General features: G+C 44.8%; 1 protein-coding gene across 1 annotated transcript in view; it reads left to right on the forward strand.

The window, feature by feature from the left end:
• The window catches only part of LOC101630351 (phospholipid-transporting ATPase FetA-like), a 57,038-nt gene extending 44,663 nt beyond the window's left edge, over positions 1-12,375 (forward strand). Inside the window, exons 17-27 of the mRNA XM_012721262.1 lie at positions 492-656; positions 2,498-2,609; positions 4,604-4,709; positions 5,081-5,228; positions 5,765-5,948; positions 7,415-7,638; positions 8,795-8,878; positions 10,209-10,454; positions 10,632-10,770; positions 11,502-11,632; positions 11,729-12,375. Coding sequence (XP_012576716.1) covers positions 492-656; positions 2,498-2,609; positions 4,604-4,709; positions 5,081-5,228; positions 5,765-5,948; positions 7,415-7,638; positions 8,795-8,878; positions 10,209-10,454; positions 10,632-10,770; positions 11,502-11,632; positions 11,729-11,917 — 1,728 coding nt within the window. The 3' untranslated portion in view covers positions 11,918-12,375. The remainder of the gene's footprint in view (positions 1-491; positions 657-2,497; positions 2,610-4,603; positions 4,710-5,080; positions 5,229-5,764; positions 5,949-7,414; positions 7,639-8,794; positions 8,879-10,208; positions 10,455-10,631; positions 10,771-11,501; positions 11,633-11,728) is intronic.
• Positions 12,376-13,503: the final 1,128 nt, after the last annotated feature.

The raw sequence follows: 13,503 nt of genomic DNA on the forward strand, positions 1-13,503 counted from the left end.
TGAGGGGAGCAGTGGGCGGGTCAGGAGAGGTCTGCCGGCCATGTGGTCACCTCCGGGGTAGGTGGGAATCGAACTCATGCGGAAGTGGCTTAAGCTTCTTTGTGCTGTGCTTTAACCTGCTGCGCCACCAGGGAGGGCCAACAACTTTTTTTTATTGCTCTTTTTTACTTTATTACCCCCTTCATTTTCATATTCGGATTTCATTATACTCTCTATAGGAGTAAATTATCTCAATTTTACAAGAAAGAAATCTAGGCTGAATTTTTGTCATGGTCACATTACAAACTACCCAACTTTAGCTGGAACTTTTCATCTCTAAAAGCACGCTCCATCTGTTCTGGTCACAGCACCGTTTTGATGAGAAAGCTCAACAGTTGCTTGGTACTAGTCTAAAATTATACCTTATTTTGCAGACAGTGAGGTCAGCCTGCCACTCTTAGCTCAGCCTAAACCCAGCCCAGGAGCACTAAGTGCATATATCTGTCTTCCAGGATTTTGCCAGAGAAGGTCTTCGCACCCTTATGGTAGCCTACCGAGAGCTCGACGATGCATTCTTCCAGAACTGGAATAAGAAATACAGTGAGGCCTGCCTGTCTTTGGACAACCGGGAAAGTAAAATATCAAATGTCTATGAAGAGGTTGAACGAGAAATGATGGTTAGTGTGAGGAAGCCATAATGGGAGGTGGTGATTAGCAAACTGAGCAGGGCTTCAATAGATTTAGACTTTCTCTAGATACTAGATACTTGATATGGAATCCAAGCTAGTTCAGTATAGCCTGGATCTTTGAGCTCCTTCAATAACGAAAGATGCACTGGTTATAAATTTTATCTTTTTGACAATGGTTGTTGTCCCAAACGTGCTTTGCAGAAACTAAGTAGTGTAGGAGAAATCAGGATCTGGGTAAGTTATTCTCTTATTAATTCAAAGTTATTCATTTATTCACTTAGTAAGTGCTTCTTATGTGCCTGGCACTATTGTAAACCCTAAGCACTTAAAAGTAGACAGAACAGACAATATAGAGTATGCTAGATAGTATGTGAGACACGCCATAGCTAGTATGCTAGGTACCCCATACTACTAGGAAAGTACTATGGAAGAAAATCGAACTCAGAAAGAAAGCTAAGAAATATCAGGGTGAGAGAGAAAGGAGTTTACTTGTGAAGAAGACATCTGAAGAAAAATGGCAAAGCATACAGATCTTTCCAAACAGAATATTGGCTTTCCAAACAGAAGGAATGGTCCCCAAACAAAAGCAGACCTAATTTTACTTCAGCAGCAAGGCAGCTAACTGTCTGGCACAATATCAACAAGGAGGAGAGAATAAAAGGCCACTATAAGGACTTGTAGTGAGATTTGGAAAACCACTAAAGAGTTCAACCAGAGAAATAAATGAAGGGATAGCTTTTAAAATTATCATTTGGCTGCTGTGTTGAGACTTACTGAAGGGGAACAAGTGTAGACCTAAGGTGACCAGTATAGAAGGTTGTAGTAGTTGTTGTAGTACAGGTGAGAGATAATGGTGGCTTAGGCCAGACAGAAGCATGGAAGTAATGAGGAAACTTCATATTCTGGTGATCTTTAAAAGTAGAGCCAAAAATAAAGAAAAGAAACATAAATACACACATAAATAGTAGAGCCAACAGAAGTTGCTGCTGGATTAGCTCATAGGATATGATAAAAAGAGAAGTGAAGGATGACTCCAAGGTTTTTTTTTTATCAGATTGATATAGACTGATATGGCTAGAACAGGAGGAATTACTGATGACAAATAAGATTTAGAGACCCCAACGGTCTCACATCTGTTGTATAGTCAGTTCTGTGGTTAGTATTTGCAGGCTGCCCTTGCAGACGCCATAGTTCATAGTTCAGGCCATAGTTCATCCACCTGCCAGCTCCTCAGACTCATTTCAGGTGTCCGTCACTGTGGCTGGTACTATTAGGCATCATCGAGAAAGTATGGTGTTAGGCCCAGGATGCTTTTAATCTGGTGTGGGAAGAGGCCTTGGAAACTTCAGTGCATACAATTTAAGTTGACCCAAGTCTTGCAGCATTGGAAGTAAACCTAGAGTGGGGAGTGGAGGGAGAGTCCTTTTCTGGGACCCACCATTTTTGGAGACTAAAACCAGGAAGTGTGCTATGAAGCAAGGAAAAAGTGCAAATGTATTGGGAAATATGATCTAGAAGTAGTATATGATCACTTCTCGGCCTTTTGACTAAGATCAAGTGTAGAAGTGGCACACGGCTTGATATATGACTGGGGCAGGACTTTTCCTGCTCTAGTCGCTAACATTCTGTCTCCAAATTTGACTTCAGTGTGTGATGGAAAAGCTGTTTGTATTGAGAGGCAGAGCATACTCTGTTTTATACTGTGAGGGGTCCTCATGCCAGGACAGAGCCAGCTTCCTAAAGAGGATGCTGAGGTGAAAGGTAAGTTGTTAGGTGGCACGAAATGCTGTGACCCTCTCCCTTTTCCTCACTCATATTTCTGTTTGAAGCTGTTAGGGGCCACGGCCATAGAAGACAAGCTGCAGGATCAAGTACCTCAGACAATTACAACTCTGAGCAAAGCCAAAATTAAAACATGGATTTTAACCGGAGATAAGCAAGGTAAAGTGGAGTTCCTCACCTGATTAACCCTCTCCCTGCCTACCTTAGCCATTTTTCTTTTTCTTTGTTCTCACTTATTTGACAAATGCTTTATAATATAAATCAGCTCAAGTCCTTACAGGACACATTCACTCCCATTATTGAATACAATTTGCCAACCACACAATGGTAGTCATTCAGGACACAGAAATGAATCACTCAGATATGACCTGTTTTATCCAGGAACTCACAAACTAAAAACTCTAGAGCTGAATTTGACTCTACCCTCTCTGTTGTTCCAAAGATTCATTCTCTCTCCAAGGCTCATCAGTTCTGAAAATCCTCTTGACTATGCTACTACCCTGGTTCAACCTTTTGCCTTCATTTCTGCAACAAGGTCTGAGCTGATCCCTCTGTCTCATGGTCTTACTTACTTCAGCATAGCCTACATACATCAATTTCCGCTTCCTAAAATATAATACTTTTGTGACACTCTCCTCTGCTCGGGTCCCTGTAGCGACTCTGTGGTCAAGTCGAACTCCTCTCTCTGATCATTAGGACCTAGTTATCTGATGCTATCTACACATCCTGATCTCCACGCTAATATGGCCATTATCTGACTGTACATGGCCAGTATGTCCCAGACAAAGCCATTCCCACTTTAGGGCCACTATTTGGTTGCTTCCCATTTTAAATATTTTGCCCTTGCCCTAAACAAGTCTTACTCATCAAGTCTCATTCATCAAAGCCTTCCTCTAAGGTATTTTCTATACCAGTTGCTATCTCTCCTCTGAATTGTTTTTCAATTTTTTCTTTTTTTAATTTATTTTACTTTATGTGGACAAACATTCATACACACACATACATCATTCTTTCCTTTTGTACAGCGTATGCTTTCTCCTCACAGGTGTAGTTCCCATAAAATTCCCACCACCGATTCACCTGTGCACCATCACCATAGTCCCTTGTGTTCTTCCCTCCCCTCCTCTACAGAGTGTCTCTGATTAATTTTGTCTTTTAATTTATTAAATTATTTTTTCCCTGATCCCTTATTTGGTTCCCCAACATTACTCCTATAACTGAAACCATCCAATATTTTTCTTTTTCTTTCTGGCTTATTTCACTGAGCATAACCCCATCCAGCTCCATTCATGTTGCTGTGAATGGCAAGAGTTTATCTTTTTTAATTGCTGAATGGTATTATTCCATTGTGTATATGTACCACATCTTGATCCAGTCATCTTTTTTGGGCATTTGGGTTGTTTCCATATCTTACCTATTGTAAATAGTGCTGCAATAAACATAGGGGTGTAGGTATCCTTTTTAATTAATGTTCTTGTGTCCTTTGGGTAGATTTCGAGGAGTAAAATTGCTGGATCATATGGAAGCTCCTTATTTAATAATCTGAGGGACCTCCACACAGCCTTCTATAGTGGTTGGACCAGTTTGCATTCCCACCAGCAGTGTTAGGGCATTCTTTTTTCTCTACATACTCTCTAACATTTGTTTTTTTTTTTTAATTTTTTGAAGAGTTTTAAAAATTTATTTATGCATATAAGAACAGGGTACAGATCAGAGGTGCAGGGGGTGAGAGGATTCACCAGAGACAGAGTGGGGAGCAGAACAGGCAGATCTACTGAAATACACTGCTGAGGGGAGTAGCAAGTGAGACAGGCGAGGTCTGCTGTGCTGTGTGGGTCACACACACACCCCCCCCCCATGGGATTGAAACTCGTGCTGCAGTGGCTGCAGATAGCCATCATAGTGCTGAGACTTAACCCCTGAACCATTAGGGAGACCTTGATACTGGTATTTTATAGTAACTTGCAAGTCTGTGCCCAGTAGAAGTCTCCTGTGGACATTTGACTATCGTGTCCACTAGTCATGAAAATGTACTTTGACTGCATTCATGACAAATGTGGACAAATGAGCGCCAAAGCCTACTGTTAATGCCTGTGTACCTGTGAATACCTTGTACCAGCCCAAATGCAATCTGTGTGCCCCCTTTCCTGCAGAGACTGCTGTGAACATTGCCTATGCCTGTAACGTATTTAAGGATGAAATGGATGGGCTCTTCATCGTGGAAGGCAATGATAATGAAACTATTTGGCAAGAACTCAGGTATAGATGGGAGAGATGCCACAGCCAGTTCCTGGACCCAAGATTTCTCACCCATCTCTTCATCCAATATGGATTCCACACTACCAGAAAGAACAGAGAAGAAATGATGGAGAGAAAACAAAAAACCTAAAATAGTTGGGAGACTTTCATGAAGAAGTGTTAGGTTCAAGGAGTTGGAGTGTGGGGGAGAGAAGTGGTGTGTGGATGATCAGAGGCTTGAGGCAGTGGCAGTCCTGAAGGCAGCTGAGTGTGAGGTCCTAGCTGGACTTTGCAGAGGCCCTATGCCCACCTTGCCTACTTCCCTCTGGGATGCATTTCCTTTCCTAACCTCTGGCTTTCAGTTCAGGCTAACCCTGACTTTTGGCTTTCAGATCAGCAAGGTACAAGATGAACCCCAACTCTCTACTGAAATCAGACCCAGTAAACAGTTTCCTCGCCACAAATCCCAGAACACACTTCACAATACCCGAGGAGGTACCCAGTGGCAGCTACGGCTTGATCATCAATGGCTACAGTCTGGTGGGCAACACAGAGTTGTAACTGTTCTCTTCATCCAAAGAACACTTTTCCTAAGCCCATCCTTCTCCAGGGAAATGTCAAGACCCCTTCCCTACCTATTCCATGAGTCAGCCTACTCCCCCACCCTTCTGGTGACAGACACCTTTCCCCAGTCTTCTCCACTCAGGAACAATTGAGGAAAGAGAAGCCCAGGGCACGTTCCTCCCTTATCCAAATTCTTTACTGTTGTTGTGGTCTTGCGCTTATGGAGATGGTAGAAGCAAGCATAACCAGGGTTCCCAAAATGTCCCTTGGACTTGTAGCCCAGCCAACTGTTTTGACCCAGTGAGAAACTCTGACCAGTTCCCCACTGAGACATGGTCAAATGTGAGAGTGCCTAGAACCGACTGGCCCCCCTTGGGGTGGCACACCTTGGGAAGAGTGATGCCTGACCTGCGCAGTGCAGGAGAATATGGAGAGGTGGAGAAGGGCCCGGGAAGGTGGTCTTGAGTGCCTTCCTGGGCAACCTGAAGCATGCTTGTGTCCTGGTGCTACAGGCCTATGCTCTAGAAGGGAACCTGGAGTTGGAGCTGCTTCGAACGGCATGCATGTGCAAGGGGGTGATCTGCTGCCGGATGACACCTCTTCAGAAGGCCCAGGTGGTAGAGATGGTGAAGAGGTACAAGAATGTGGTGACACTGGCCATCGGGGATGGGGCCAATGACGTCGGCATGATCAAAGGCATGTGAGGGGGGGCAGAAGCCCCAGCCATGGGCTTGCCCTGTCCTTCCTCCACGTGGCGCTGGGTTGCTGGCTTGCGCTCCTGCATATCACATGTATTGTGCATGTATACTGTCTTTGCAACTCCATTCCTGCTCCTCTCTTCCTATTCACACATGCATGCATTAGCCCATAGCAGCCCTTATCCATAGACAAGCACACAAGTTCAGATTCATGCACTAAACACTCACACACACTGAGACACACCTGACTCCCACAAGAGCACATGCATATTTTCACAGAACAGGCTGTGTGAGTACCACACCATCTTTCTGAGATGTCGTCAAAGCCCACAGAGAGGATCCATGGACAGAAGTCACAATCTGTGCCTTTTCTGAAGGCCTTGGGCCTGAGCAGTGTTAGCTAGGAGACAGGCTGTCCAACAGGGAAGCAGCTGTCAGGCCTAATGCAGAGAGGCCTGTGCCATATCCCCAGGAGCTGACCTCACAACCCTGACTGGAAGACACTAACTGATTTAACTAACTGACTGAGAAAAGCAAATGGCTAGAACTCACTGGTTTTAATTTCAGCTGAATGCTGTTATCCCCCAGAAACTGCTACTCTGAGGTACAGACATCTAGATGATCTCTAGTCCATTCTCTCTTCCCATACAGGAGACACTAGCAGATATTCCAGCCTTGGCTTCAATACTAAGAAACACTTTCTCTCTCTCCCAGTTTCTAGGCCTTCTTTGATTTCTAAGAGGTTTCATTTATTTCACTAAGCATATATCAGAAGATCAGTGAATTTGGCCTACACTACAAAAGACTAATTCAAATATTTAGGAACTTTAGTCTTATATTCTGTCAGATATAATCCTTGCTTTATTCAGAAAAAGTCATCGTAGGCCTCCTGAAGATTTATTTCTCATTAGTGAAGTATATACATCAGTTATTTCTACCAACTGTTGGACTCTGATTTCTTAGGTAAACTTAGGTAGTTAAATATTTTGCTAGATTAACATCTACCCTGCATCTTTGACTTAAATGGCTTGAAGATGATAGCAAGCACATCATCTGGACAGTAGGGAAGCACCCCGATGGCTGCAGTAAATGCAGAGGCCCCCTGGGACAACTTTCTAGTCCTAGCATGCCAGACATTCTCAGTGACAACTCAGGAACAGTTATCTTCGAGACTCCTACTACCTTTGTCGCCTAGGGCGCCTGGGAAATAGGCCTGCTAACAGGCAGTAGTAGAGCTGCCTACAACTAGCCTAATAGAGCCCATGCAGATGAACAGGGTAGAGGTAATCCACTAAGGAGAAGAGGCTCCATTAAGTAGGTACCTTTTTGAGCTGGGCCCACTAGTGTTTCCCAAATACAAAATAAGGGTTTTGTACAACATGTCCTCAGTTTCCCTTTTATACTTAAGCTAGGAGCTGAGCACACAAGCTCTGTGGCTGAAAAGCTTCTGGGGTTTCTTTGCAGCTGCCCACATTGGCGTTGGCATCTTTGGCCAGGAAGGAATGCAGGCCATGCTCAGCAGCGACTACGCCTTCTCTCAGTTCCACTATCTTCAGCGTCTACTCTTGGTGCACGGCCGCTGGTCCTATATCCGCATGTGCAAATTTCTCAGCTACTTCTTTTACAAAAACTTTACCTTCACCCTGACACATGTCTGGTATGGCTTCTACAGCGGGTTCTCTGCACAGGTAGGAGGTCAGGTGACACTGTAGTCAAGCAGGGTCTGAGGAGACCCTTTTTCTCCTGTAGAGACCCATCAGTGTATGGCATATTGCCCACCCACCCATAAAGCTTCTGGCCCATTCTGCTCCCATCTCCCAGCCCTGTAAGTAACTCTAGACTTCCAAACAGTGGTTTTCCTAGCCTGGTTCCGACATAGCACTCACTCCTACCTGCAAGCTCTTCCCTAAGACAATTTCCCCTTAGAGCTATGGTATCCAAACATGGGAGTTGGGGGCAGCTGTTTGGAAGAATTCTTTAAGAAACAGACTATACTCAAGGGCCTCTGGACCTCAACAGGCAGCCTGGTTATGGAGTTCACCTGTAGTCAGACTTGGAAACATAGTTTCTTTATCCCTCCTGACCCTACAACTCACCTATCTCAAAACCTGTAACTGTCCTCTACTGAATTAATTCCATTATTTGAATATGAAATCCCTCCCGTGTTAGTTGGGAGAGGTGACACCTAGAGTTGTATGTTCTAAGAAGAGCCTCTTTTCCTCTGAGAAGCTTTTCCGGAGTCTTGTGAGGATTCCCAAGAGAAACGGCCTCGGAAGTAGGCATCTGCCTTGTAGCAAAGCCAGGTTGGCTTGTGCGAGGTTGTGTCTGATGTATGTATTGCTGCTGACCCCTTGTGGCTAGAAAGGGAGGAAGCCCTTCTAGGCCCACGATGGAATAATCAGCTCCGTCTGTTCAGCTGCCACAGTTGAAAAATGTCCAGTGCTATGCAAGCACTGTCCAAAAGCCATTAAGCAGATAAAGGGCCAGAGGCTTGCTTGCCAGTACAGGGGTAGAGGTGGCTTTCCCTAGCAGTCGCTCTGGGCCCTTCTGCGCAGGGAGGGGTAGTGCAGCTCACAGTAGGGTTGGTTCAAATCAGCCTTGTAGGATTGCCACAAATAAGCTTAACGTGGCTTTGCCCCAGCCTGGGACCCAGGGTTCTAAATAGAGCACAAGCAAATAGGTAGTGGAGTCAGCCTTTTCAGTTAAGATTTCTGAAATATAAGTCCTGCTCTAGGTTTAAGTAGTGGGTAGGTGGGGGCAGAGAGGGATCTCTTGGACCTAGGAAATAGAACTGAAACTTTAGGGAAGAGAGGAGTCTAAGATATCTCCTGGGTATTCTTCCAGACAATTTATGATACCTGGTTTATCGCTTTCTACAACCTGGTCTACACTGCCCTCCCTGTCCTGGGCTTGAGTCTGTTTGATCAGGTAAGACCAGCAGTAAACCTGTTTGTCAGGACTTGAAGCCTCTGGGCCCTTGATGAGTATTTGCAGGAGTGAGGAGACAGCAAGATCTGAGCTTTACAAGATCAAGTGTAGATTGAATAATTTCTGGAGCAAGGGAGGGAGCTTATCACTTGGAAAGGTATCATGGGATAAAGTAAAGAACCCTCCCCAGAGAATAATCATTAATTTTAGAAATCTAAGTTATCCTGAATCAGTTTCATCTTTATAGAGAGAAACATAGAGATTGTGCTAAGAGTAAATTGAGTATGGAAAAAGTAGTTAAAGGAAATAAAGTTACGGGGGCAGGCTCAGTAAGACAAGAGGCTTCAAGAAGCAGAGGCCCACACAGAAATAATGAATAGGGCAATGCAAGAAGACCGAGGCAAGAGCCCTGAGGGCCAAGCATGGGAGGATGGGTGTGATACCTTGAGTCAGAGGGGATACTTCCTGTCAAAAATTCCCTGAGCACTGAGGGTCCTGGTGTTCGATCTCTCCCTCTTCCTCTACCCCAACCTCCAGTCCTGGTCACAGAAAAGGAACTTCCAATGAGGAATAAAGTAGCTGAAAGAGGACATTATGGGGTGATGGTCCCTTGTCTCCATCAAGATCAGAAGGCAGATTCACCATTAAGTAGCTGCCAGCTTCAGCGCAGCAAGAAGGATAAGCTTAATAGTCTTATCCAACTTCAATGGTCTAACTCTAGGGCTGTACAAACTCTCAAAAAAAAAAGTCCTAAACTTTGTCATTTAGCATTTCTGAGTTAAGAGGTAAAGATGATCCAGTGTCATACATATAGAGAATCCTCTCACTTGAGTTCACCATTAGCTGTGGAAAGGGGAAGAATGCCACAGAACATGAATATCTCTAAGGAATTAAGTGATCCCATTGGATTCCCCCTTTCCTTACACTGGCCTTTGACACAAAGAATATTCAACCAAAGGAACACTTAAAACTAGGGCTTCATGTCCTGGTTGTCTCCCCCATTCCAAGGTTCAGTCCTCTCTCCCAACTACCCAATAATCGCCCCTGTTCTTAACTCCCACTCCGCACTGGCTCCAGGTCCTTCCCACCATCCTGACTTTCTCCTAGCTTTCTCCCCTACCTCTATCCTTGCCTAAAGAATAGGACTGTCAGGAAAGGTCTGTGTAGTTTCAGGAGACTATTCTCTGGTTCTGCTTCTCAAGTAATCCATGAGGAAGCTCCTAGGTAGCTGGGCAGCAGACTCAGTGAGGGAGAAGCCTGTACTCTGATGGAGATGAGACCTCCCATGGAGAGACCCTGAGCCTTCTTCCTTACCCTCTGGTGCTTCCAGGATGTGAATGAAACATGGAGCCTACGTTTCCCAGAGCTCTATGAGCCAGGCCAACACAACCTCTACTTCAACAAGAAGAAATTTGTAAAGTGCTTAGCTCATGGGATCTACAGTTCTTTGGTGCTATTCTTTATCCCCATGGGGACCTTTTATGACTCAGTGCGAAGTGATGGAAGAGAAGTCTCTGATTACCAGTCCTTCTCCCTGGTTGTGCAGACCTCCTTGCTCACAGTGGTCACAATGCAGGTATGGCCAGTGGGGGAAGGCGAAAGGGAACTGGGGTCCTGAGCCAGTCTGGAAGAGTGGCGGGGGAAGAGGAGAAGGGAAGGTGGGGAGCGAGAGTCCTTCATTAGGAAATTGGAGAAGGGGGGTAGCTGGTAAGTCTCAGGCATAGAATGTTACACGTAAGAAGGTGCTTTTCAGATTGCCTTGGACACAACCTACTGGACGGTGATAAGCCACTTCTTTATCTGGGGGAGCCTGGGTTTCTACTTTTGCATCTTGTTCTTCCTGTACAGTGAAAGCTTGTGCCTAATGTTGCCCAGCGTCTTCAATTTCCTAGGTAAGACTTTGTCCAGTGTGTGACAATGGGTCAGGGAGTGTGAACCAAGTACAGTCCTTTGATAAATGTCTTATGAGCACTAATTCTACATGCTAGGCTCTGTGAATATAGATAGGAGGAAGACATGATTTCTGCCTGAAAGGACTCAAGGTCTAACTAGTGGAAATGCTTTGCCTTATCAGCATTTCTAAGATATTTTCAAATTTCTTATCTAATTTGATCTTTATAGACATCCTATGCAGCAGGCAGGACAAAAAATTATTAATGCTATTCTAGGTACTGAAAGTCTTTAAAAATCAAATGACTCAAAAGAGGTTCCCTCGTCCTGGTCCATCATTCCTTCCACTGCCTCCTGTGTTAACTTCCCTCTCTTATCTCCACTCTGGTGAGGGCAAAACACAGAGAGAAGAGACATGTGGAAGTAAGCTGGCTCCCACCACCTATCATGCCTCGGCTTTCTCTTGCTTTCCCTCCAGCCCATTTGACCCTCCAGCCATTGTTCTGGGATTCCTGTTTCCTGGCTCACCTCTCCTGCCCTGCTGCACAAAGCACCCTCCCTGAGTTCTTTCACATTTAGATCATTTCTCAAGAGACTAAATTGCCTCCAAATCAACAACTTTCTCCCTTGGTTGAGAGAAAGAGACCTAAGTTCTGCCTGACATCCCTTCCCCTGAGCACCACCTTCTTCTGGCACTAGTTCAACCCTTTCCCTTGGGGCTCATGGTTTCCAGGTGTGACCAGGAACTCTCTGACCACACCACAAATGTGGCTGAGCCTTGTCCTCAGTGTGGTCCTCTGTATCCTGCCTGTGATCTGGTGGCACCTTCTCAGATTACTGCTCTGGCCTTTCAGCATGGGAAAGGTAAGTTGAAGGGGGGGTCGACCCAGATATAAGTATTGTTCCTTTATGCCTTTGCCTCTGTGGATAAAAACCCTTTCCCTCCTACTCTGGCTATAGGTTATTGATAGAATTCAGCAATGTGTGAAACCGCCACGGCCCCCAATCTGGTCCAAAGTGAAAGCGAGTGCTCGACGTTCTGCCTATGCATTCTCCCACAAACATGGCTTTGGGGCCCTCATCACTTCCGGCAAGACAGTGAGGTCCAGGCCCAAGAAAAACGTTACCGTTACCGGTAGAAGCTTTTAGGGAAATTCCAAAGGAGTTAGTCATTGTTTTAGCACCCTCATATTCAGCCAATTTAGTAAGGAGGGGCTACAGGACAAGGTCCGGGGCCACAGCGGCTACATGCTCCTCCACCCTCACTCCCTGGATGCAGATTTCATTCTCTCCAGGGCTGTGCTCCAGCAAGCGGTAAGGCTGGGAAAGAGCCCCAGACGCCGATTGGGGGCATTTCAAGAAAGCAAGATCAGGCCTCCCTTTCACAAACCTTTCTAAGACAAGCAAGTGTGGGAGTAGTGGGTAAGGAAGACCAGAGAGACATGGGGGAGGGAAAAGACAATAGGACCCAAGAATCTTATCCTTATAAATCTTGCCAGGGCCCCAAACAAATATATTCCCACCTGATACCCCTGTCAGGTTTATCTGGGATAATCAAGGTGAGTCTTTTGCTGGCCCCAGGGCTAGTAAAAGGAGGAGGCAGGTATGAAAAGATGGCCACAAGAACCTGAAGGAGAGTTTCTGAACCTCCAAAGTAAAGGTGTTCTCTGACTTGATAGAATAACTCAAGATTTTGCCGTCTTGTCCTCTCTTGACCCCTTTTACGCAAGAACTGACACCTTTTCGGGCCTCTGAACTGGGAGGAGAAGACTAAGGGGCTTTGTAGAGATCTTTTCTTGAGGGCACATAAGCCATAACTGGTGAACATTTGTCTTAATGCTATAACATTGAGATGAAGTGGTATGTACATGGGGAAATTGTCTCTGAAGTTTATGCAATTAATAAATGACTTATTTTGGAGTGGAGATATTTGTGTTGTTTGTTGGGGCCCCAGTGACAGTAACTTAATTCAAGCAAAATTATCCCATGGGCCCTCCCACCCTCCCTTTTCAAATTAGACCATTATACCTCCTGCCGCCAAACTCTATCTTAGGCTAAGTATGACCACATCTTTACCCATATAGTTCTATCCTCCATCCTCTTTGCACACTTTAAAAATTAGTTTCCAGAGTTCAGCCCTAGGTTCCCTCTTCATCTTCCTTTGTACATTTTCCTAAACTTTATCCAAACGCATAAGTTCATTTACTAACAGAAAAAAAGATTCTGTAAACCCTCTTGTTGCCAGATCTCTTTTCTTAGCTACAGATCCAGATATTAAGCTGACCCTGAGACCCTTCACTTAAGTTGAGTTTTGGGGGTTCACGCTGAACCCACCAACCTACATTAAGCATTTTCCAACAAAATGTCACCCAGGATACCATCACCATCATACTAGTCTCCCAGGCAGAAGGATGGGAATCATCCTATACTGTTCCTCCAGACTGACGTCCAGTGAGTCATTAAGAAACATAAATTCTACATCTTTATTATGCCCTTTTTTTCTATTCTCTCCATTATTGCTACCACTGTCTTTGTTCAGACATAAATCCTCTCTTACCTTGATTACTACATAAAATCTTCCAACTCACCTGCTTGGTCTTTCCTTATATAACACATCACCGTTATTATTTCTAGAGTAATCTTCCTCAAAGTCAAACTCAATGGTGTCAGGCTCCAGGTTAGCATCCTCTAAGGACTTCCCATGACTTGTGGACCAAGCTAAAATCTGGGCATTT

This window comes from Condylura cristata, unplaced genomic scaffold (assembly GCF_000260355.1).
Source record: "Condylura cristata isolate star-nosed mole 26May11 unplaced genomic scaffold, ConCri1.0 scaffold00006, whole genome shotgun sequence".
NCBI classification, from domain to species: domain Eukaryota; kingdom Metazoa; phylum Chordata; class Mammalia; order Eulipotyphla; family Talpidae; genus Condylura; species Condylura cristata.